At 45.4% G+C, this 25,511-nt stretch overlaps 1 protein-coding gene across 2 annotated transcripts in view; it reads right to left on the reverse strand.

Moving 5' to 3' along the window:
* Positions 1–25,511, reverse strand: part of CENPF (centromere protein F) — a 364,724-nt gene that overhangs the window by 28,977 nt on the left and 310,236 nt on the right. Inside the window, exon 19 of one of the 2 annotated variants that reach the window (XM_069233898.1) lies at positions 14,671–14,831. In XM_069233898.1, the coding sequence (XP_069089999.1) occupies positions 14,671–14,831 (161 nt within the window). Of the gene's footprint in view, positions 1–14,652; positions 14,832–25,511 lie in introns of both variants that reach the window. The other variant, XM_069233897.1, reaches the window with a different exon arrangement.

The raw sequence follows: 25,511 nt of genomic DNA on the forward strand, positions 1-25,511 counted from the left end.
ATAGGTGTCAGGGCTGGGGAGAAGTAGCCTCCCCCAGCCTCTGGAAATGCTTTGATGGGCACAGATGGTGCCCATCTCTGCATAAGCCAGTCTACACCGGTTCAGGGATCCCCCAGCCCTGCTCTGGCACGAAACTGGACAAAGGAAAGGGGAGTGACCACTCTCCTGACCTGCACCTCCCAGGGGAGGTGCCCAGAGCTCCTCCAGTGTGCTCCAGACCTCTGCCATCTTGGAAACAGAGGTGCTGCTGGCACACTGGACTGCTCTGAGTGGCCAGTGCCAGCAGGTGACGTCAGAGACTCCTTCTGATAGGCTCTTACCTGTGTTGCTAGCCTATCCTCCTTCCTAGGTAGCCAAACCTCCTTTTCTAGCTATTTAGGGTCTCTGCTTTGGGGAATTCTTTAGATAACGAATGCAAGAGCTCATCAGAGTTCCTCTGCATCGCTCTCTTCACCTTCTGCCAAAGGATCGACCGCTGACTGCTCAGGACGCCTGCAAAACCGCAACAAAGTAGCAAAGACGACTACTGCAACCTTGTATCGCTAATCCTGCCGGCTTCTCAACTGTTTCCTGGTGGTGCATGCTCTGGGGGTAGCCTGCCTCCTCTCTGCACCAGGAGCTCTGAAGAAATCTCCTGTGGCTCAACTGAATCTTCCCCCTGCAACCGCAGGCACCAAAAGACTGCATCACCGGTCCTCTGGGTCCCCTCTCAGCACGACGAGCATGGTCCCTGGAACTCAGCAACTCTGTCCAAGTGACTCCCATAGTCCAGTGACTCTTCAGTCCAAGTTTGGTGGAGGTAAGTCCTTGCCTCCCCATGCTAGACTGCATTGCTGGGTACCGCGTGATTTGCAGCTGCTCCGGCTCCTGTGCACTCTTCCAGGATTTCCTTCGTGCACAGTCAAGCCTGGGTCCCCAACACTCTAACCTGCAGTGCACAGCTTCTATTGCAATCTATTGTAACTATACACTGCTTGCATTACTTCCTTTTGCTATTACTGCATATTTTTGGTATTGTGTACATATATCTTGTGTATATTTGGCATCCTCATACTGAGGGTACTCACTGAGATACTTTTGGCATATTGTCATAAAAATAAAGTACCTTTATTTTTAGTATATCTGTGTATTGTGTTTTCTTATGATATTGTGCATATGACACCAGTGGTATAGGAGCTTTGCATGTCTCCTAGTTCAGCCTAAGCTGCTCTGCTATAGCTACCTTCTATCAGCCTAAGCTGCTAGAAACACCTCTTCTACACTAAGGGATAACTGGACCTGGTGCAGAGTGTAAGTATCCCTTGGTACCCACTACAAGCCAGGCCAGCCTCCTACACCATCTTGCCCACACTTTTAAGGGTCACAGCAAAGGATCTAATATAGATTATATTTATGTTTCTGTGGTATTGTTTCCCCTCTTTGATCTCCTTTTCTGTGATCTGGAATACTTTCAGCGATCCTAACTCACTTGTTGCTAGTTTTAATTGGGATTTTGAGTTGGAAGAACCTAGCCGCTATGTTCTCCAAGTCAGATCTACGGATCAAGGACGCAAACTCAAGTGGAGTAATATAGTCCAGAGCAGTTTTTTTTTAACCAGGCTAGTTGCATCCTATTCAAAGGGATTTCAGATTTGTTTAGATGAGGAGGCCCCTTATCAGAGTATTTTAGCGGCTTATGACAAGATTTGTAGGAACATTGCTCAGTTCCTTTGACTCTGTTGTTGGTTTAATAAAGACTGTACACGGGCTAAATAAGCCCTCCTTTCTGCATTAAAAAAGCAACCGAGTAATATGAGGGAGATAACATCGTAGGGCTGCATACAGAAAGGTGCTAAAAAAAATGTAAGATGTTGGAGCTAAATAACAGAATTATGGGAGGATCTGCTTGAGGTTGACTATTTACGTGCGAAACACAAAAAGAGAGTACTGGGAGTGTTGCTAACCCACACCACCTCCCAAAAGAAATCTATATAACCACTAAGGGTGTGGGGTAGTAGGGGTTGAGGGTGGAACTTGACCAGTGTACCCTCAATGGGCGGTATCAATTAGGTCGCTGGTAGGTCAGGGACATTCGTCAGGGTCTGGCACCGGCACGTAGGTACTCTCCTCGGTAATCCCTTTGGAGTGAGTGTGACTACAAGGGAATACCCCTCCCCCGGCGCTATTCAGACCAGAGGCCAATCGCCCCTAACTCCGGGCCATTACAGACCTACCACGCCTGTTCAGGTAGGCTCTTTATGATTCACTTTGAGCACTTCACTTATTGTTAGTGCTCCAGGATCCTAGACCCTGACGAATGCCCCTGACGAATGCCCCTGACCTACCAGCACTTTGAGAGGGCAGAAACATGTTGGTCATACACACTCCTTTTAAGACTCTAAGAGACATTATTCTCCAGTGAGCCTCCCCCCAGTTCTTAATCTTACCGACATGCACCTCCATTAAAATTTAACTAGCATTAATTGGTGACATGTATGGTAATTTTATTCCCACCTCATCTGGATCCCTGTAATTTATCCAGCCAGTTTAATTTCAGCACTCCCTCTGGTTCTTTTAACCAAGAGGTTGAGTCCGCCCAAGTAGTATCATCTTACTTGGGTGGGGCTAGGTGGTCAAATGATGAAGCAAGACACTATTATGTGTGTGAGACCACCTAGTCCGTAAGGGAACTCCCCCTTCCTTCTCCCCACCCCCCCCCCCCCACCCCCGCCGGACAACACAGTTTCTCATACCTGGGACACTCTTCACTCATGCCTTCTCCATCTTGTATCTTAAGGCGACCTAATTGATACCGCCCATTGAGGGTACACTATTTCCGATTTACCTCTTTTGTTTCAGAAATCTCATAACTTTGTCATGGGAAGAAGTTAGGGATGCTATTGTATCCATTTCATTGGTTAAGGTACTTGGCGCAAATGGCGTCCCTGGGGATGTGTTTAAGGCACGTATTGAATGATGGGCCCCCTTATTGACCCTTTATTTTAATGCTGCTATTAGTTGTGCTATGGTGTCATTCAATTATTGTACCAATCTTTAAGCAGGGCAATAAAAGTGACATAGGCCCATATGTACAAACACATTTTCCCATAGACACAGAATGGATAAAACCCTTTGGTACATCTGGCCCCTATTGTGCTATAGGCCCATTTCCTTAATAGATGCTGAGACAAATATAATCAGAAAGCTTGTTTTGAATAGATTAAGACAACGGGCAGAAGAGAATAATATTTGATCCAATATTCAATATGGGTTTCACTCAGGCCGGGGGATGGTGAAACAGAATTTGAACATTCACCTTATCGTTAATAAGTATATCAGGGCAAAGAGGGGTTCACTGCATCTTGCCTTCTTATACCTCAGCTCTGCATATGATAAAGTGAGCAGAGAGAAACTGTGGGCAGAGCTGGGTTCCATGTGGGTGGCAGCAAAGTTTTTTGAGGGATTTCCAACAGGGCCTGACAGCCTTGGTCTGCTATAGGACTAATGGGGAATGCACTAAGCACTTTTCTCTTGGACGTAGAGATCTGCAGGGATGTATCCCGCCCACCTTCCTTTTTATTTTGAATGTCAATAGTTTGGAGAGTGCACTTTTGAAGGTGGGGTTGGACGTACCAAAAGTATAGGGGAGGCCCCTTCCAGTGCTTTTATATGCAGACAATACTGTTTTAATTACTTGCACCACCAGGAGTCTGCAAAAACTTTTAGACATTTTTGTGACTTTTATAGCTGGTCTGAATCTTATAACTAATTGTACAAAGTCACACGCAAACGTTTTGGGGTCTAAAAAAAAAAAAAAGCTCATTTTTGTGTTTCAGGACAAATTTTTAAGTAAGGTTGAGACTTTTACCTATTTAAAGGTCTTACTGGACTCAAACCTTAACTGGCAGCCCCTGATCAAGAAAAACATAGGTAAAATGGTAAGGGCCTCTGCGGCTTTTGTGAATCCTCTTTACGATTAGGTCAGAGACCGTTGAGACCTATGTTGGAGATTCATAATGCCAAATGTCTACCCATCTCCACTTTTGAATGAGACATATGGGGATATGCGAGCACAGATGCCTTGGGGGTTGCAGAAAACACATTTTTTAAGGGGCCTTTTGGGTGTTGGGCTAGGCACTGCGACAGAGATTCTTCACGAGGAGCTGGGAGTGAGATGCATTGCTGATTATATTCGCATGCGTCCACTTTTGTTGTGGTGTGCCATTTGGAGGAAGGTTGAACTAATTCTTAATAGGTCAATCACTGAGGATTCCATGAACCTAGATGGCAGGGCAAATATACCCTGGTTGATGGTTGGACCTTTAAAGCCTTGGGGAGGAATGAGCTTTTTTTTTTTTTTTTTTTAAATCCTAGGGGCATTACTAAGCAGGATCTTGCTTGGCTGAGGGTAGCTTTTCTTAAGAATGTGGCTGCAGAGAGGGAAACGTCTGCCCTACAAATGATATCTTATCAGAAATTTGCTATGACAAAAACTGATCCTGGGCTTGAGCCGTTTCATTGATATGCCCAGAGGCCTATGCAGATTACTTATTTTAGGCTGGACCTATTTCATCAGCTGATTGCCCCAGGAGGGACATTGCAAAGCTTCTGATCTCCCAGCATGTTCCTGTGATATAGTCTCTGTTAATGAAACTATGAATGTACTACTGTTGTTAGACCTGGCATCCTTTTTGTCTCCGTTTCCTGTGATTTTGACTGTGTGCTGGACTCTGTTTTTGGTACTCTGGGCACTTTACCACTGCTGACCAGTGCTAAAGTGCAAGTGCTCTCTGTGTAAACTGTATGTTTAATTGGCTTTTCCATGATTGGCATATTTGATTTACTTGCAAGTCCCTAGTAAAGTGCACTAGAGGTGCCCAAGGCCTGTAAATCACATGCTACTGGTGGGCCTGAAGCACTGATTGTACCACCCACATGAGTAGACCTGTAAACTCAGACCTGCCACTGCAGTGTCTGGCTGTTCAGTTTTAAACTGCCAATTCGACCTGGAAAGTGTACCCCTTGCCAGGCCCAAACCTTCACTTTTTGTACATGTAAGTCACCCCTAGGAAGGCCCTAAGTAGCGCTGTGGGAAGGGTGCCGTGAAAGGTAGGACATGTACTAACGTGTTTTACATATTGTGACAAGGAAATACTGCCAAATTCAGTTTTCACTGTTGCAGGGCCTATCTCTCTCATAGGTTAACATGGAGGCTGCCTTTTAATATCTCTTAAGTGCAGTTTCCCATTGGGAGTAGATCGAGATCTGGAGTTTGGGATCTCTGAACTCACAATTTAAAAATACTTTTTTGGTAAAGTTTATTTTTTAGATTGTCAGTTTGAAAATGCCACTTTTACAAAGTGGGCATTTTCTCGCTTAACTATTCTGTGCCTCTGCCTGCTTGTGTATTCCATGTATGGGCCAGACTGACAGTTAGGGTGTTGTGAATTCCCTCTAGACAGTGACACAAAGGGAGCTGAGGTGTAGCCTGCATATCCTGATGAGTCTCCTGGGCTAGAGTGGGGAGGGAGGAGCTGACACACCTGAATGGGCTGTGCCTGTCTTCACACAATGCAGTCTCCAACCCCCTGGTGCTTGTCTGGGGCCAGGCCTGGGCAAGGCAGGATCTTGTCAACAGAGACTTTCCTTTAAAGTTTGCCTACTTCAAAGGCAGAAAGGAGTATAGGTAGTGGACCCAAAACCCATGACATTTAGAACACTTCTGGATCAAGAGGAACCTCTGCCATGAAGAAGAGCTGAATTGCTGGAGGAAGAGTACTACCCCTTTGCTGGCATGGCCTGCAGTTGCTGCTTCTGCCTTGGAGAGAATAAAGACTGGACTTTGCTGTGTATCATACTTGTGAAATTTCCCCAAGAGCTTGGACTGAGGTTGCCCCCTGTTCTGAAGTCTCAGGACCAACAAAGACTTACTCTGCCAGCACCTGGACTCTCTGCTGAGACTCCTACCCTGAAAAGGGTGCCTAATCCAGTCCCTGGGCCCTTCAAAGGAGAAGCTGGTGAAAAACCAAGAAGAACCCAGTGCACAGACTTCAGACGACACCTGGACCGACACTGCTGCCAGATCTCACAACGCCGCCTGCAACTGAAGCCGTGGTCCTCGCTTCACTCCGTGAGTCCAAAAGTGCAGTGTCACCGACGTCTGACACCCGACTCCGCTGGAAGTGTAAGGATCCGACGCTTCGCACCGACACCACCTCACCCTCATAGCAAGGACCCGACACCTCGCACAGAAGCTTCCGCTCCTCTGCTCCACAGCCCAGGAACCAAAGCTGCACTGGATCCAACGACACCTCATTCCCCAACTCCATGCACCAGCTTGTTTCCTCATTTTCACAAGTTACTGTACCTGGGGATCCGTGCGACTCCGTGACCGGCGCCATTGGCATCGGATTATTGGGAACGACTCCGTCACGATGCCGTATTATCACCAAATTGAAGTATTTGTGTTTCTAAGCACTATAATGAAGTTTAATCTTTAAAAATTCATAACTTTGCTTGTGTATATTGGACATTTGTTGTTTTTGTCTTGTTTTACTCAGATACATGTTGGCTAGTTTTCTAACCTGGTGCTGAGTCCTTTTGTGGTGTTTTCACTTTGCTCCTGTGTGTGATTGTACAAATACTTTGCCTCTGAGATAAGCCTGACTGCTTGTACCAAGCTACCAAGGGGGTAAGAAGGGGTTATTCTAGGTGTGTATCTCCCTTACCCTGCCTACAGTGAGGGTCCCTTGCTTGGACAGAGTGCAAACTGACTGCCAACCAGAGACCCCATTTCTAACAACTGTTATGCCCTTTTTATACTTTTCTTAGGCATAAGTATATAAACCCCCTTTTTAACTGAGCAATTTACTCAGGTGAGGCCTGCGTTTTCGCATTTGCAATTTTTAGCCACAAAAAAGGTGTGTTTTTAATCTTTCACATTTTTGACGGCTGTATTAACTGCTGAAAGATAAAGATTAGTTTATGGTTTGTGCATGGAATTCACAAGTGCTGCTGATATTTGTGTTTAGGACAAACTGCTATGTTTACAATAGTTTATCTTTTGTAAGATCGATTTTTATTCTGTGCATTTAGGAGAAATGTTTTATGATTTTTATCTTTGTATGGATTTTCTGAATCAGAATATACTTGGATAAAAAAACAAATGTATTGAGTTCACAACCTGATTATTAGGAATAATTGAAGCAAATTTATCTATTAAGGTACCAACCTGGAGAACCACAGGTTCTGGGAGAATCTTTAAATAGGGAAAATTGGAGTCTCAATCCTCTATGCCACTGGTGTGGAAGAGTATTTGATGGCTGATCAGGGGTAGCAGTATTCCTTTACTAACTTGACACTGGTAAAAGAGGATAGGAATACTTTGGAAGACTTCTAGTACAACTTCCTCCTAGATCAGCTGAAGAAGCAGTCAGACTGGAGAATTAGATGGTATATCCTCAGATGTCATGTAAAGAGCCTCTGCTATGAGAGGGGCAAAATAAACCTTGAGTCTCTCAGCAGGCCTAAGATTTAATCGCCATAAGTGTTTCCTTTCTTCAAGTGGACCAACCTTCAAAGTGGAGATACAAAACAGATCCAGGGTTGTGGAATTCAAAAAAATATCTACTTGTCCATGGGACAAGATGTTTTATGAATCTACTTGTCCTGTAAAAAAAAAAAAAAAAAACACTTGTTCATTTCCTGGCACGTAGAGCAGCGATAAATTATGGCAGTAGTCTCATTACATAAGAGCTCTGACAATAGCCTCTCTGATTATGCCAGGGATTAAACTATATGATATATGATATGATTTGAATTCTAGCAATTCCTGCATTTTGTCACCTTTCCACAGACCTACATACTGGGGGCTAGAGGTACCGTTAACCAATAGTTCCAGGGTTGGAATGCGCTTTAGAATCTGCGAAAAACTACCAGCTTGCATATTTTAGGAGTTTACATCCAGCTCTTCTCCAGTCTTTTCCCATTCTGAAAAAGGTTAGAAACTCCTGACAAGGGCAGAAATAAAACTTATTTCATGGTAGGAAAAAGGTGGTTGGAGGGAAAGCGAACTGTTAAACACTCAGCAGATTTTTGCATGAGCAAATCTACACATGCACATTTGCAGTTGCTAAAATGCAGATCACAAATATTTTCTGGGATTTCGATTTCCTGGTCTAATTCTGTAAATAATTGAGAATTCATGAAAGCTGTAAATCTGCACTAATGCAAAGGCATATACCCTAGGTGCACTTTTGTGACTATTTAAGAATTGGGCCCATAATTAGGTTGTGAGTTAACCAAGACCTTGTATTTTTTATTACAATACTGTCATATTGGCACACAAAGACGTTTTGTTCAGTGCCAGAGACTGCTGAGGCAATGTGTGCTTTATTAGACCCAAAAAATATATATATTGTTTTTTGCCAATGCTCATTGTAGTAAGGGCCTGGCAGTCCTCACAACAATAAAGTTTTATAAAAACCATGACAAAACAAAAAGGCTGACCGCTAATTTCAGATCTATTGGCTTTGCCAATGATTGTTGACTGTCATGTTTCCTATAATCTTGTTGAAACTGGTTCCACTGATTTTCCATTATGAATATATTTCGGGAATACTGGCATGCATCAACACATTTTAGTAGATGATGCTTCAAAGAAATTGTATCTAAAAATTTCACGGTAGTTTAGCACATTTCTTTTCCTACATGCATTTTTTGTGAACATAATTTGAAAGCAAAGACTCCTCAACCTTGCTTTCAAATGACTGCACATATTTGCAGCTAATCAAAGCATTCTGGGGACATTGTACAAATATTTGCATCTAATCAGAAAGCATTCTGGGGACATTATACATGCAAACATGTTGTAGGAAAGTCATCCTTTTTGGCATGGTTACCCCCACTTTTTGCCTGTTGCCAGTGTGTTTAGACTGTTTTCACTGGGATCCTGCTGACCAGGACCCCAGTGATTGTGCTCTCTCTTCTAAATGTGGTTGTCTTGGTACCATTTACACCCCACAATTGGCATTCTGGTGTATCCCTGTAAGTACCTAGTATATGTTAATTAGGTTCCCAGGGGTCCCCCATGGGTTGCAGCACGTATTATGCCACCCGTGGGAGCCTATGCAAACTGTCTTCAGGCCTGCATGCACCCTTTCACTGCTGGCCACTACACCAGGTCACTTTAAGTCACCCCTATGGTAGGCCCTTCCAGCCCTAAGGGCAGGGTGCAGGTCCCTCTGTGTGTGGGCACCCCTGCACGAGCAGAGGTGTCCCTACAAACTCCATTCCAGTTCCCTGGACTTCATAAGGGGGGGAGGGGGGTACATTTTTAGCAATGTAATGGCCATAGGTTACTACCTATGGCCCAGCTACATTATGGTAACTCTGAACCTAGGTATCAAACAGTTCTGAATCATACCCCATTTATTGGTATTGGTGGCTTGATTCCATGCACTCTGGGGACTCCTTAGAGGAACCCTCCCCCTGCTCCCCCCCCCCCCCCCCAGTAATGCTCCTACCAGTCTTCCAGGGTTGTCCAGCTCAAGCAGTGAAAAGCAGAACAAGGAATGTCCTGTGGGAGAGGGATGCAACCTCCTTTCCTTTGAAAATAGGTGCTACAAGGCTGGGGAGGTGTAGTCTCCCCAAGCCAATAACTTGCTTTGAAGGACACATTTGCACCAGTTCCCTGCTTTGTTGCGAAACTGCACAGAGGAAGGAGGAGTGACCGCTCCCCTGTCCATCACCACGCCAGGGGTGGTGCCCAGAGCTCCTCCAGGTGGCCACTTGATTCTGCCATCTTGAAATCAAGATGGACAGAGGCTCCTGGGAGATCCGACTGGTCAGATTAGGCTGATGACATCAGTGAACCCCTCTGATAGGTGGTCACTGTGCAAAGTGACTAAGCCTCTTTTGGCTATTTAGGGACCCCCCTTGCGAGTAGGTCCCCAGATTTGGCATGTAAGACTCCACCAGCACTCCTCTGCAATGACCTCTTCTGCTCCTGGCCACTGGAACTGCTGCTGGACTCCACAGGAAACAAACAAGACTGCAACACTGAGACGACCTCTCCTTGCAACATTGTTTCCTCTGCTCCTGTCAGCACTTGCAACATTTCCACAGTTGTGCATCCTCTGGGGTCGGGAAGACTTCAAATGCACCAAAGAAGCAAGAAAGAATCTCCCTTGGAGTGGACTCACTCCCTAGCATCTGTAGCAGGGGGGTGGAATGTATTAAAATATCTACTTGTCCATGGGACAGGTTGCTTCTGAAATCTACTTGTCCTGTAAAAAAAAAAAATCTGCTTGTCCCTTTGGTGCCATGTAGTGTGGGGACAAATTATGGCAGCAATCACATAAGACCTCTGATAATAGCCTCTCTGATTATGCCAGGGTTACTACTATAATAGCTTCTGAATACTTGCAATTTCAATCCCTACTATAGCAATTTCCTTATTTTGCCACCTTTCCACAGATCTACACACGGGGGGCATAGGGGGGATGCAGGGGGAGCACTAAGCAATAGTTCCAGGGATGGAATGCCTTTGAGTTTGCAAATTTACTAACTTGCATGTTTTAAGGATTTCCACCTGCTCTTCTTTAATCTTTTCCCACACTGAGAAAGGTAGAAAGGTTGGAATTGTACTCCTGACAATGAAAGAAGTAGAAGTTCTTCCAGTGCTGGGAAAAAATGGTTGGAGGGAAAGTGAACTTGTAAACGCTCAATATATTTTCACATGAGAAAATCTACACATGCATATTTGATCGTGCTAAAATACAGTTCACAAATATTTACTGGGGTACAATTTCCTGGTCTACTTCTGTAAGTTCTTGTGAATTCATGAAAGCTACTAATTCAAAGACATATCATGGGTGCACTTTTGTGACTTTTTTTAAGAATTGGGTCCCTAATTAGGTCCGGCGTTAACAAAAATATCTTGTTTTTATTAAACTTCTATTTCTCTCTCTATCGATCACCTAGCTTTACTGTGAGTGATTGCATTCTGCTCTTCCACAAGGAGCATATTGGCACACAAAGTAGTTCTGTTCAGCGCCAGGAACTACTGTGGCAATCGTGGCGCAACAAAACTGAAAGGGGCTCCCCTGCAAAGAACATGGAGAGGCTCACTCAGGGCAGGTACTGTGATGAGGGAGCCCCTGGAGGGGGGCTGTGGGGCCTTTTCTTACGCCACTGGTGGCAATGTGTGCTTTTTGAGACCAAAAACGTGTTTTCCTTTTTGCCAGTGTTTGTTAAAATGGCACAGGCCTGGCAGCTCCGACAACGATAAACTGGTACAAAAACCATGTCAGAACAAGACATTCATTAACAAACCAAAAGACTCACAAAAAATATAGGATCGGTTGTCTTTGCCAGTGCTTGTTTATTTTCATGCTCCCCATAATCTTGTTAACAATGGCTACACTGATTTTCCTTTAGGAATATGTTTTGGAAATATTAGCATGTACCAATACATTTTACAAAATGACGCTTCAAAGAAATAGCACCTAAACTTTTATAGTGGTAAAAAGTTTTTTTTTTCCCCTACTTCCCTTTTTTTTCCTGAACATTTTATTTTGAAAGCAAGAATCATGACTCTTGCTTATAAGCTTCTGGAAACATTTGCATCTAATCAGCGCATTCTGGGAGCATTGTACTTAACCTCATATTTTTTTCTTTTTTAACCACTGTAAGTAGTGCAGTGACCTGTAAACGTTTACTTCAGCGCTCACCCTAATAATGAAAGCTTTTCATTAATGAACCATAAATACAAGTTCGAACAGCATTAAGAAATGTACACTCGTATTACCTCAACTACAGACAGTTCCCTTTTCTGTTAACTGGAAGTGAAAGAGTTTGTGCTGCAGGGGGTTGGGCCTTACTTGTTCCAAGGACAAAATAAACACAAACTTGTTGCCCTTGACCCCAAACAATATGTCCCGGGCGATAGGAATTCCACATCCCTGTGTAGGCACCTAGGGTAACAAAGTCCGGCTGCTGAGATCTGCTGTTCTCTGGATCTGTGAAAACTCTCCAACACAAGTGGTGGTTCTGAGGTGTCCTCTGGGTTCTCTTTGCCTTCTGTCCAACTTGGGATAAGGTGAGCCCTTGACTCTGTCTCTAGGACAGAATCCCTGTGCACCGTCACTGTTGCAGCAACCAAGGCTTGTTGAGTCCTGCTCCGAGGGATCGCAAGGCTCCAAGAAGCCCCGGCCCCCAGCACTCTACCTCTGCAAGAACATTCTCCTCTGTGCTGCTCCAGCGACATGTGACTCCTCTTCAAGCATGCTGCTTGGGCCCCACTGCGACTTACTGTGCCTGCTGCCAGTGGGTTGCTCGTGGAGGCTCCGACTGCTTCTGCTGGCTCTCCTGTCTTCCGAGGGTCAGCCGGGACTCCTTTCCAAGGGTCGATTTCCCAGTACGTACCTGGTCCTCTTCAGCCCTGCAAATCTTCTTCAGCACCAATTTGCATTTGCCTGTGCTTGTTGGTGGTTCTCCTGACCACTGACCAGTCCGCAATCCGGCGACCATCGAGGGTTAGCTCCTAGGCAACTTCAGGGACTCCTCTGCAACTCCTGGACTCCACAGCTAGACTTCATCCACCATTGACGACACAAATCTTCCCACACAAAAGGGTGGGCATTGCCTTCTGTCCTACCTGGACAAAGCTGTGTGAACTGAACTTTGTCGCCTTCTTTTACAGGTCCTCTTCATCCAGAATCCACAGTTGGGTTCCATCGGCCTGGTCCTGTTCTTGCATTGTTCCAATTCCAAGTCCCCATGTTAGCCTAAAGGATGACCTGGTAACTTACCTCTGCACTACTGGTCACTGGGTCCATACTTATGTCTTGGGGTTCCATTCTCTCCCAGCACTTGGCTAACAACTCCTTATCCTGTGGTGGGGACCTATTCTCACATTCCACTATTTTATTGTATGGCTTGGCCTCCCTATAGAGCCCTTGCTATTTATAATGGTTTTATGCTAATTCCTATTACTTATCTGTGTATATTTTGTGTGTGCTTTCCTCCAGAAAGGGGGATTTCCTGTAGTATCCTAGCTCAGTTTTACTATAATAAAGTACCTTTATTTTTGCAACACTGTGGTTCCTTTCATGTGTGATAAGTTAATGTGTGACTACTGTGGTATTGCAAGTGCTTCACACTCCTCCTAGATAAGTCTTGGCTGCTCACCACAGCTACCACTAGAGAGCCCTGGCTTCCTAGACACTGTAACACTTACCAATAAGGGTTGCCTGGACCTGGTATAAGGTGCCAACACCACTGATGTCCACCACACACCAAGCCAGCCTCCTACACGTGTGTACACATTTTTATACTGCGACCAGTGTAGCAGTGCAGTCCGAGCTCACAACATTTCCTTAGAGCACTCACCCCAATAATAAAGGCTTTGCACTAAAGAACCATAAATACAAACTTTAAAAACATTAACATATGAACACATTCATCTGAACTGTAGACAATGCCCCTACCTGATTCATAATGTGGTACTATAAGCTGGCAGACAAAGGGTCTGTGCTGCAGGGGTTATTATCCCATGGACAAAATAATCATGAAATCTTGATTTCCTTGATCACAAACAATATGCCCTATAAGTAGGGAGATATAGGAATTCCACACGCCTGGGATACTGTAAATGCTCCCTCACAAATGTGTGGAAGTTACATACCATCAAATCAAGTACAGTTGTGCTTCATCATTCTCCCTCAAAGTATACAGACAACTGAAATTTTCCTTTGAAATGCCTTCAAATAGTGGCATTCCTGCTTGGGTCTGCATTTGGTATGTCATTTACAAAGAATTTCATGTAGTATGCTTAAAACTACTAATACGCATCTCACATGCAGCAGAAGACCTTTAAGTATCTATAAATATTTTTCAGAAAAGAAATATACAAGATAAAACACTCAATTACAGATTTTACCTGGCCTTTTCCTTAGCATGTTCACAAAATTAAATTCGATTTTATCAATCAGATAAAAAGATCTGCACAATGCTGCTTGCCTCAATTTGTATGTCTGTGTCCAATGTAGGTAAAGTATCCACATAACCTAGGTATTCCTAAATTAGAAAGCAAATGAGGCCACTCCCTGCCAGGATAGTGGATCAGCTTCCACTGCTTCTTCTCAGAGTTCCACCATCACTCCTTCCTGACCAACATGAAGCATGGGTCACCTGGATAACATTTGAGAGATAGCTGTCCTTTCTTGGGCATTCGTCTACAGCTTACATTTGAGTATGCAACAACTGCAAAGTATTACAAACTACCACCATAAAATGAGAATAATCGTAATCTCCATATTGCACAGATGTTCGCCTAGCAGGACACAGGTTCAAATCTCTGAACAACACTTTTCTTTTGTTCTTGCAAAGTTGACCAAATTAATTGTACTGACATTGGTTGCAATAACACCTACTTTAAGAACCAAAAGCTAATTTAATTTGTACTGGCCGAATCCTGATTGTGTTTTATCATGTTACTGGTCGCTTCTATGATGACATAGGATGATAATATAAAGTTACTCTTCATGAGAGATCAATTTTGTTTTATTTTATAATAGACATTAGAAATAATGTACATATGTTAGTCAATCACATGGTTAAATGTCTAGGCATGCTGTTGTCTTGATTTTGCCATCTGCTGTTTCACTTTACCTTTTGCGGTTTGCTCACCCTGGCAGTTGGCTTGAAGATGTCAGGCAGACCCTCATAGATGCCCTGAGAAGACGGATTCAATGGCGATTCCTTCTGCCCAGCAATGCGTGGACTGGTCCTTAGCGTTGTTCTTCTAATGATATAAGGGCTAAGTTTTCCTTTCGGAATATCCGCAAATCCTTAATCAACGAAAAAGCTCTTTATTGAAATGTGAATGGATATCTCTCTGAAAGCAGAAGCTAAGAGAAGACTGGGTGCTTTTTCAAAGTGCACAATCTCAAGACTCCAAAACATGCACACAACAAAATAATACTGAAACATGCATTTTGCATTGTATTCCGTGCAGACTTACGCCATTCTGCATTATTTCTGAAAACTTAAATTTCTAAAATTGGAATTTTAATATCACATCTAAAGCTGTACAGTTTCGGCTGTATGTCACACAAGCAGTTTTCAAATCCCAGAAAGAATACTTCAATACCCTTAATATTCTCTTATTAGCTACCTATTTTCAGATCTCAGATTCCTCCGCAAATTATATTAACATACACAATGACACACTGTTGCATCTCTATCAACCTTCCCCCAATCAAAACAAAATAAATTAGATTTCAGGTTAAAACATATAAATATATATTTAATTTTAAACATAATGCTAATCATCTTACCTGTGGTTATGAAAGACATGTTAAATGTGAGTTGAAATATTACCACCTCCACAGTTCCCCAGCGCACTGTGCACATATTTCATCCTGAACATATAACATGTCAATGTTATCTGTATAATATACCTAAGTAGGTCATAAAATAAATAGGTCACCTAGGTAAAGTTCATATTGACTAAGTGTGACTCGACTTCTTGTTGTTTGCGAATCCCTACAAAGTTTATGGCTCTTTATTGTGTAGAATTACTTTACTCCCGACGCACAGGCATTAACCCACCAAGAATTAAGAGGCTGTCACATGTACGAAATCACCATGGGAGATGTTCTGTGTTTATTACTACTAGACTGCCTGAATTCCTTTGGTGAATGGAAGAGATTTTGAGGATCACTTGGTTCATGAGACGTTAATCTCCGTGTTCATCGAAATGACAGGACAACTTCATGCATGCATGAGGACGAGGCAGAAGTATAGTGCCTCAAGCATTAACTGCTCATGTACAAAGCACTTTGCAATTCCGCCAAATATGCAGGTGCATGACTTTGGTTTGATCAAGGTAGAACACCAACGCTCTCTCTGGGTCAAAACTGCAGTCTCTCCTCTTCCTCCGAAGGACGTGGGGGTGAGTAAAAAGCAGGAAAGGTGATAGATTGGCCTACATGAAAAAGTGTGACCACTTTTGGCAGAAAAAAGGTCTCAGTGCAAAGCACCACTTTGTCAGGATAAACAGAAAGGTAGGGCAGTTTGGATGAAAAGGCCAACAGCTCACTCAATCTACAGGCAGATATAATTGCTACAAGGAAGCCTCCTTTCAGCATCAGAAGCCTGAGGGGACAATTGTGAAGAGGCTCGAAAGGAGCGCATACCAAAAAGATCAGAACCAAATTAAGATCCCACTGGGGTATTATAAATGGGGAGGCAGGGAAGAGGTGAGTAAGACCTTCGAGAAACCTATTTACAATAGGAGACTTAAACAAGGAGGCTTGATCAGGCAACTACAAAAAAGTGGAAATAGAGTGCCAAAAGCAGAGCCCTGCTAGGCAATGGGAAGAATGAACATTAGAACTTCAGAGAGAGGGGCAGAAAGAGGGGTCAACAGACTTGTTTGTGCATCATGCCACAAATTTCTTCCAACAACAGGCGTATGCAGTTTTGGTGAAGGGACTGCCATGATTATTGCACAAACTTCATGAGGAAGGTCAAAAGCGCTCAACTGCTGTCGCTCAATCTCTAACACAAAAGGGCAGAGAGTGGTCAGGTTCGGGGGAAGAACCCTCCCCTGCTGCTGCGACATAAGACACTACCATAGGGGTAGTCTGGTTGGAGGATCAATGACATGCTCAGCAGCTCGGGTTACCAGACTCTGTTGTGCCTAGTCCGAAGTTACAAGGATTACTTGGTTCCTGCGGTTCCTAATCTTCTCAAGAACTCTGGGCAGTAGTGGTATGAACGGAAAGGCATATAGGAGGCTTGAGTTGCACTCAAGACGAAAAGTGTCTCCAACGAAGATCCATCTTGGAAACTCCAGCATGCAAAACTGATGTCATTGCGTATTTTTGGAAGAGGTGAACGGATCTAACCAAGGCTCGCCCCACTTCCGAAAGAGGCCTTGGATGCAGACGCCATTCATGATCGGCTAGGCATTTTCAGCTGACTTTGTCACCTCTGGCGTTCGAAGAGCTTGCCAGATGTTGAACCACCAGGAATATGCCCTGCTGTTCCAGCCAAATGCTCCACAACCCCACCCTGCTTGTTGAGAAACCACATGGCTATCTTGCTTTCCGTGAACATCTGCAATATCTTTACCCTGATAGAGAGAAAAAAGGCTTTCAATGCCAGTCGGATCACACAAAGCTACAACATGTCGATGTGAAGTCCTACTTCTGCCGGAAACCAGATTCCTCTGATAACCACAGCCTCCAGATGGCTGCCCCTTCCCAGGAGAGACAAAACTGTCAATACTATAAGATCTGGTTGGGAAAGGGAGGGGGAATTGGTCTGAGGCCCAATCGCAGTTCGTTCGCCACCAGTGCAAATCTTTTGCAGTTCCCTTTGAGATCTGGACCATGTCAGAGAGATTCCCCTAATGATGCACCCACTGGAACTTCAGGTCCCACTGCAGAGCTCTCACGGGCCACCTGCCATGTGTCACCAGCAGGATGAAGGAAGCCATGAAGCCCAGCTTCCTCAGAGTAATTCTCAATGAAATCCAGGATAAAGGCTGAAACATCAGTGACATAGCCTGCATATTCTGGACTCGACGCTCAGGAGAATAAGCCTAAAACTGCATCGTATCCAGAACAGCTCTGATGAAAGGGAGCATCACAGAGGGAGTCAGGTGTAACTTTGGCATATTTACAGTGAAACCCAGCAAATGCAGGAGGTCTGCCGTAGTCTGGAGGTGGAAGGAGACAGCCTGGGGTGAGCTCGCCTTCAACAGTCAGTCGACAAGATAGGGGAAGACTGATATTATTAATCTCCGCAGATGAGCTGCAACCACCACTGTCACCTTTGTGAACACCAGAGGAGCATTGGTAAGGCTAAACAGGGACACTGTGAACTATAAGCACCCATGGGCAAACAAGAACAACAAGTAATGTCTGTGGGAGGGCTGGGATATGCAAATAAGTGTCTGCAAGTACAGTGCTACAATCCAGTCTCCTGGGTCCAGAGCAGACAAGACCTGAGTCAATGTGAGCATCTTGAAATTCTCCTTCTAAAGGAAGAGATTGAGGGCTCGCAGGTTTAGGTTAGGGAGAAGACCCATGTCTTTTTAGGGGCCAGAAAGTAGCACAAATAGCAACCACAGCCTAATTCTGATATTGGAACCCTCTCTTGGTCAAGAGAGCCACAACTTCCGCACAAATGATCCTCTGCCATCCGGTTGTAAGATGGTGGCATGGATGGAGGGGTAGTGTTGAAAGGGAGGGAGTAGCCTCTTCAGGTTATCTGCAAAACCCACGTGTCTGAAGTAATGGGTTGCCAGAGGCGCAGGTGATGGTGAATCCTAGTGCCAGCTGGTTCTTGGTGGGGGAGGAGGCAGAGTAGGAGGGATTTAGAGGCTGCTGCAGAGAAGGGGAGGTGGACTGACCAGACCGCTCGCCACCTTACCCACGAGGTTGGTGGGTCCTGCGACCTCAGCCATGCAGAGGCTGGGCAGCATGCACAGCATGGCAGATTGACAGGAACTGCTGTGGCTGGTAACTTGTTCCGTAACCACAAAAGAGGCAAAGGGCAGACTTTAGTGGGGTTGTTGCAAGGCCCAAGGACAAGGCCATAGCATGAGAATCCTTCAAGCGCTTGTATTTGAAGACAATGGTCCCATTGAAGGCCATGTCCATCAGAGAAGCTTGGACATCCCCGAAAAAAACGCCTTGGATGTCCTCAGCCAGGCATGGTGCCTCAGGGCCACTGTTGTAGACACTGCTCTACCAAGTGAGTCGGTCGTGTCCAGTCTGCAATGGATTGTGAACTTTGCTGCATCTCTCCCGTCTGCAACAGCATGAGAGAGAACAGCCTGAGCCTCCTCTGTGACCAGTGGCAGCACTTGCGCAACCCAAAAGGCATGCAGTGTTCACGGACTGCAGAATAAAAACATCATCTTCCCAAATAAGTCAAACCTTTTGGATTTCCTATCCAGGGGAGCGGCATGGAACGCACTGTGGTACTTTAAAATTTCGGAACCACACTGGAGGCATGGCCCTATCATGCTGATTTTAGTATCAGAGAGCCGCAAATGTCAAATACGATATGTACGAGTGTTTTTATTGCGTTTCATCAATGGAATGACCTTGTATATGATACTGCATATTGATCCCATTTTAGAACGATAGCCATTTTGTGATTGCCCTCACATAGGCCAATGTCTAATGCTGAAAACGAGTCTGAAGGACACGTACACCTTTGCTGACTCCTCTGTGACCTGGGCAAGCTGACTCCACTGCCTGAAGCCAAACCTGTTCGGCCAGTTTCTTTCCCAGTGGCCAAATGAGATTAGTATCAAGGCACAACACATCATAAACCTTTCATCACACACAAACCATGCCTAATCTTACACACACCTGTCCCTGTTTCTTTCTTTATGACTTGCTTTACAAGGAGGAGGTGCCCGTTTATATTGGGGGTCCGTCGATATCTGATGAAAGTACTAAGCCTTGCCGGGTAATCGATTGAGGGCTGGACAAACTGGAATATGGGCTTGTCATCATAAACCTGCTATTTCTTTGTAGTGAAAACATGTGAATGGTCAACTGTAATCCTGTTAAAACCCCAAAGGCTACTCACATGTTGCCTCTCTAGCTTTTCTCATTTGTTTAGGAATGTGACTGGTACAGCCCCCTGCATGCCTAGGGCATAATAAATGATATAAAAGGTCTGAGCTAAGACCATTTCGGGAGACTGCCTCTTTCAGTTGCTATAGGTCAGCTTCTGGGAGACCTAGTCTCACTCATTTGAGTTTAATAAAGATGTCTTTTCATATTTCAGCTTCTTTGCCAAGTTCTTTGTTATATTACCCTGAGAATGAAAATCTCTAGTACTTCAGCACCCTGGGAGGTAGAGGCTTGGACCACAAGCTCTCAGGGGTGGGTTGCTGCGTTAAGAAACTTGGGTCACCAGATGCGGTCAGGCGGGCAATCATCCTGGTCACATGAGCCCCTGAGCTAGGTTTGGTACCCGGACAGACTGTTGTGTAGCCATTTTACTTATAGCTTCATGCACGTTATTTTAACATACTAGGCCTGCCGCTGTGCACTTTCACCTAGATATATTTTATTTGGCTTTGCTTTATTATTGTTACAGTAGCCACTTTTACGGTCTTGTTTTATTTTCTCTCTATTTGACTGTTTTTGCCTAGGCCAGCATGCTGTTCTAAAACAAGACATTCTTGCTCACTCTGTGCTTCTTTCAAGGCTGCAGCGAGATAGGTTGCCGGTGAACGTGGTATAAGTTTAGTCTCTCACATTCATAGAAAATACACATCCTTACGTAGGGACATTTTCTTAGAACACCAGCTGTTTTATTATAAAGACACTTCCCTGTCCCTTACACGTTAGAGGGAGATTCCAGCCAGAGAACCACGACTGTATGCTGATTGCCGAATGCTTTGCTACAGCTGTCTTTACAGACTTCAGGCCTTTGCTCAGGTATGGGGGATGATGTCTTCCCAGGGGAATCTGAAGGGCAGAATTAGAGATTAACACGCTGTGCTCTATCATAGCCTAGGTAGGAATTAGTCTGGTGACAATTTGGTAGCATTATTTTTATGTTTTACTCTCCTTGTCAAAATTTTAATCTTGTCATGCTGTATCGTCCTGGTTATTGCAGTCCACACTTGGCTATCTAAGATGCAGTCGCTTTATTAAAGCATTATTGAAATATATACTGCCTTGGTTTGTCATTGTGTATGTGAGACTAATGTAACTGAGGGAAACAGATGAGACCTGAGTGACCACGGCTACCCTGAGAAACCAGTTATGTCATGCTCTCAGCTGCAAAATCATCTTTGCCCTTGGGTAGAGATGAGGTACTGCTAGCTAGCCGGAGCAGAACCCAGACTGGAGCGACAGGCGTCACCTGTAGTGGGTTAGACTCAGTCTCCCACACCGCAGGCGATTCTGCCACTCGAAATCCAGTAGTCTCATTAGAATAATGAGAGTCTACACGACAAGACTTAATCATTGAACAGCAGCAGGGGTTCTGAGGTGGAATCTCCCGGCTGCAGCACCTGTCAAGAGATTAGTCTTGAAGGCCACTAAATGTAGATGACGATCCAGGACCTCAGCTGCACTCTTCACCACCAATGCAATAGATGCTCCCTCCTCCATACCCATGGTAGGAGGAGAATGCATGCTAGTATTGCAAGATATGTCAGGTCTGCTGGCTCCACCAAAGTCCTCACGCCAGTCCATTCCTCCTTCATATGGCTGGTATTCCAAAGGGTCCAGAGAACTCTCCAATTTTTCCCAGACGCCCAACCCAGTGAAACAGGACTCAGGATCCGAATGTGGAGGCAAAGCCCCAGCAGGCCCCGGAGTGGGCGTCAGGCAAAGCTCATCTGGCTCAGTGTTAGAGTTGGGGATGACAATGGGGATGGTGCCAGCAGTGGGCGCTGGCATCGGGACTGGTGCCAGGGAAGGTTGAGGTGGTATGACTAGCGCTGGTTCAGATCCAAGACTGGATTCCCGGAAGCCCATCAGCACAGAGGACAAAGGCACTGAAGTGGAACCAGATGAGGCTCCCTCTGATCCACAGGGCCCAAATGCACTCCAGCGGAGTCGCACTGCACATAAATGAAGCACATGGCCCAGGGACAGGTTCTGAAAAAAAAGGCCTAAAAGGACAACACTCCATCATAGCAACAGCCAGCAGTGGAGCAGTCGAAGAGCACTTCAACTTCTTTTTTTTTTCTTTCTTGTACCTCGACTTACCCTATCGCCCAAGGACTTTGAGACAGCAACAACTTTGGCCCCCACGACCAGTCCCAGAACCTTCCTCTGGACTGAGACCTCGACCTGTGTTGAGTCGAGTGGCAGGCCGCCATCAGGTTTAGGTACCACTCCCTCAAAGCCTTCAGATGCATCGTCCTGCACTCAGAACAACTTCAGGTTGTAGCTGCGCTCTGGACACCAAAAACACATGAGGTGTGGATCCTCATGGCAATTGCCAGGTGAAAGGAACCACAGGGCTTGAATCCTGTCTTCCTAGAAGACTTCCCGAACGAGCAAACTGACTGTCCTTATTCACATTCAAAAGTGTGGAAGCAGGCCCAAGTCACCGCTTTACAAATGTCAACTACAGGGACACCTCTAGCTAAAGAGTTAGTCGTCCACCCGGACCTCATGTGTATGGTCAAGTTAGAATGCCCGTGCTCTTTTTGGTTCTAGACGAACGAGTTACTTACCTTCGGTAACGACTTTTCTGGTGGATACATTAGCTACCTGTGGATTCCTCACCTAATGAATACTCCCATGGCGCCAGCATTCGACGGAAATCTTCTTCCTAGTCTCTGCACGTCGACGAGGACGTCATTCCAGCCACGCGACGCCGTCTGACGTCATACAGGCAATAAGAGGTCCTCGACGACGTGCCGACGTCAGTACCAACATTTTTTACGTGCATGAGAACAACAATCCAATGCAATGAAAGAGCAAGGTAACATCCCATAACATTGTAAAACACACAACATTGCAATGAATAGCTGTAAATTTAATATAACTCTCTTTTTTTTTTTAAACCAACAAATATATGCAAATCATGTATATACACAAAGATATATACATATATATATATATATACAGATAAATATACACAAATATCCATATATACAACCTCTATTGCAACCTTGAAGACCAAGAGGAGCGCACTCAAGGATTACTTGGTAAGACCAGAAAGGCAACGGGGAGGCGGGTGGTACCATGAGGAATCCACAGGTAGCTAATGTATCCACCAGAAAAGTCGTTACCGAAGGTAAGTAACTCGTTCTTCTGATGGATACAACTACCTGTGGATTCCTCACCTAATGAATAGAGTCCCAAAGCAGTACCACGCCCGGTGGCGGGTGCCTAAATGGTCAAACCAAGAAATCCTGCAGCACTGACCGTGCAAAATGGCCGTCCCTTCTAACCTCAGAATCCAAACAGTAATGTTTCGCAAAAGTGTGAAGGGACGACCAAGTTGCGGCCTTGCAGATGTCGACCACAGGAAAACCTCTGGCCAAGGCCGAAGTGGCCGACTTAGCTCTGGTGGAATGAGCTCTAATGCCCTCAGGAGGATCCTTCTTTGCCAAAGAGTAACAGATTTTAATGCAAAGAACAACCCACCTGGATAGTGTTCTCTTGTGGACTGCCTTTCCTCTCCTCTTGCCCACGTATCCAATGAACAGCTGATCCTCCAGCCTGAAATCCTTTGTTCTATCAATAAAAAAACTCAACGCCCTCTTTGGGTCCAGCCGGTGCAGTCTTTCTTCCTCTTTGGAAGGATGAGGCGGAGGATAGAACGTGGACAAAGTAATTGTCTGAGCCAAATGGAAAGGTGAAACAACCTTCGGGAGGAAAGCAGCCTTGGTCCTCAACACCACCTTATCCCCATAAAAAATTGTATAAGGGGGCTTTACCGACAAGGCCTGCAACTCACTCACTCTCCTTGCAGATGTTATAGCTACCAGGAAGACTGTTTCCATAACCAGATACCTTAAGGGGCAAGAATGCATAGGTTCAAAAGGGGCCCCCATAAGGAAAGACAGGACCAGGGACAAATCCCATTGCGGCATAACGAATGGTTTTGGAGGATATTTATTTAGAAGACCTTTCAAGAACCTGATAACAATAGGGGATTTAAATAACGATGGTTGGTCTGGAAGACATATGAAGGCTGACAAGGCCGATAAATAACCCTTAATGGTAGCCACTGCACAGCCTTTCTGCGCTAGAAACAGAGCAAAAGACAAAACGTCCGATAGATGAGCTTGCAAAGGATGAATCTGCCTCTCTCCACACCACGTCACAAATTTAGGCCACCTATTAGCGTAGATAGATTTAGTGGAGTGTCGCCTGGCCGCTAATATAACATCCACTACATCAGGCGGGAGAGAAAAGGAACTCAGGCTGCCCCGTTCAATCTCCAGGCATGTAGGTGCAGACTCTGGAGGTTGGGGTGTAAAACCTGCCCCTGCGACTGCGAGAGGAGGTCTGCCCTGAGAGGGAGACGGAGCGGAGGGCACATTGAGAGTTGGAGAAGGTCGGAGTACCACACCCTCCTTGGCCAATCCGGAGCTATTAAGATGACCTGGGCCCGGTCTTGGCGAATCTTCCTCAATACTCGAGGAATCAAGGGTATGGGAGGAAACGCGTAAAACAGCTGGTTATTTGAAACGCGTCCCCCAACGCTCCCTGCATCGGATACTGGAGGCTGCAGAATAACGGACAATGCGCGTTCTCCAGAGTGGCAAACAGATCTACCCGAGGAAACCCCCAACTTTGGAAGATTAAACGGACTTGATCTGGATGGAGACGCCACTCGTGGTCTGCCGAGAATTGGCGACTGAGACTGTCCACGTACATTCAAGACCCCGGCCAGATGATTTGCTACCACACAAATCTGATGGTCCTCTGCCCAGGACCATAGTCGAAGAGCTTCTCTGCAGAGAAGGTACGACCCTACTCCTCCCTGTTTGTTTATGTACCACATCGTGGTAGTATTGTCCGTTAGGACCTGTACCGACTGACCACGAAGGGAAGGGAGGAAGGCCTTGAGAGCCAGACGTACAGCCCGTAACTCTAACACATTGATATGAAACATCTGTTCCTCTGGAGACCAAAGGCCTTTGATCTCCAGATCCCCCAGATGAGCTCCCCACCCTAGAGTGGAAGCATCCGTTATGACCGTGGCCACTGGTGGCGACTGCGCGAACGGCTTTCCTTGTGAAAGATTGTTGCCCGCAATCCACCACCTCAATTCCACAGCAGCATCTCTGGAGATCTTGACAGCACCTTCTAGATCCCCTTTGTGTTGTGACCACTGCCTTCGGAGGCACCACTGAAGAGCCCTCATGTGCCAGCGAGCATGCGTGACCAACAGAATGCAGGAGGCAAACAGACCGAGCAGACGAAGGACCTTGAGGACTGGAACTACCGCTCCATTTCGAAACATTGGAACCAATTCCTGAATATCTTGGATCCGCTGAGGCGGAGGAAAGGCTCGACCCAATGTCGTATCCAGTACTGCCCCTATGAACAGGAGGCGCTGAGAGGGCTCCAGGTGAGATTTGGGCTCGTTCACCGAAAAACCCAGGTCGAACAACAGCTGGGTTGTTGACTGCAGATGATGCGACACAAGCTCCGGAGACTTGGCTTTGATCAACCAGTCGTCCAAGTAAGGGAATACTGCTATCCCCTTCCTTCTGAGCTCTGCCGCAACCACGGACATCACCTTCGTGAAGACTCGAGGAGCTGAAGTAAGACCAAACGGGAGGACCGCAAACTGATAGTGTTGCGACCCTACCACAAACCGGAGATACTTCCTGTGCGACTTGAGTATCGGGATGTGAAAGTAAGCATCCTGCAAGTCGACAGACACCATCCAATCTTCCTTGTTCAACGCCAAAAGCACCTGAGCTAGGGACAGCATCTTGAACTTTTCCTGTTTGAGGAACCAATTCAAGATCCTCAGGTCCAGGATTGGTCTCAACCGACCATCCT

This window comes from Pleurodeles waltl, chromosome 5, assembly GCF_031143425.1.
Source record: "Pleurodeles waltl isolate 20211129_DDA chromosome 5, aPleWal1.hap1.20221129, whole genome shotgun sequence".
Taxonomy (NCBI): Eukaryota; Metazoa; Chordata; class Amphibia; order Caudata; family Salamandridae; genus Pleurodeles; species Pleurodeles waltl.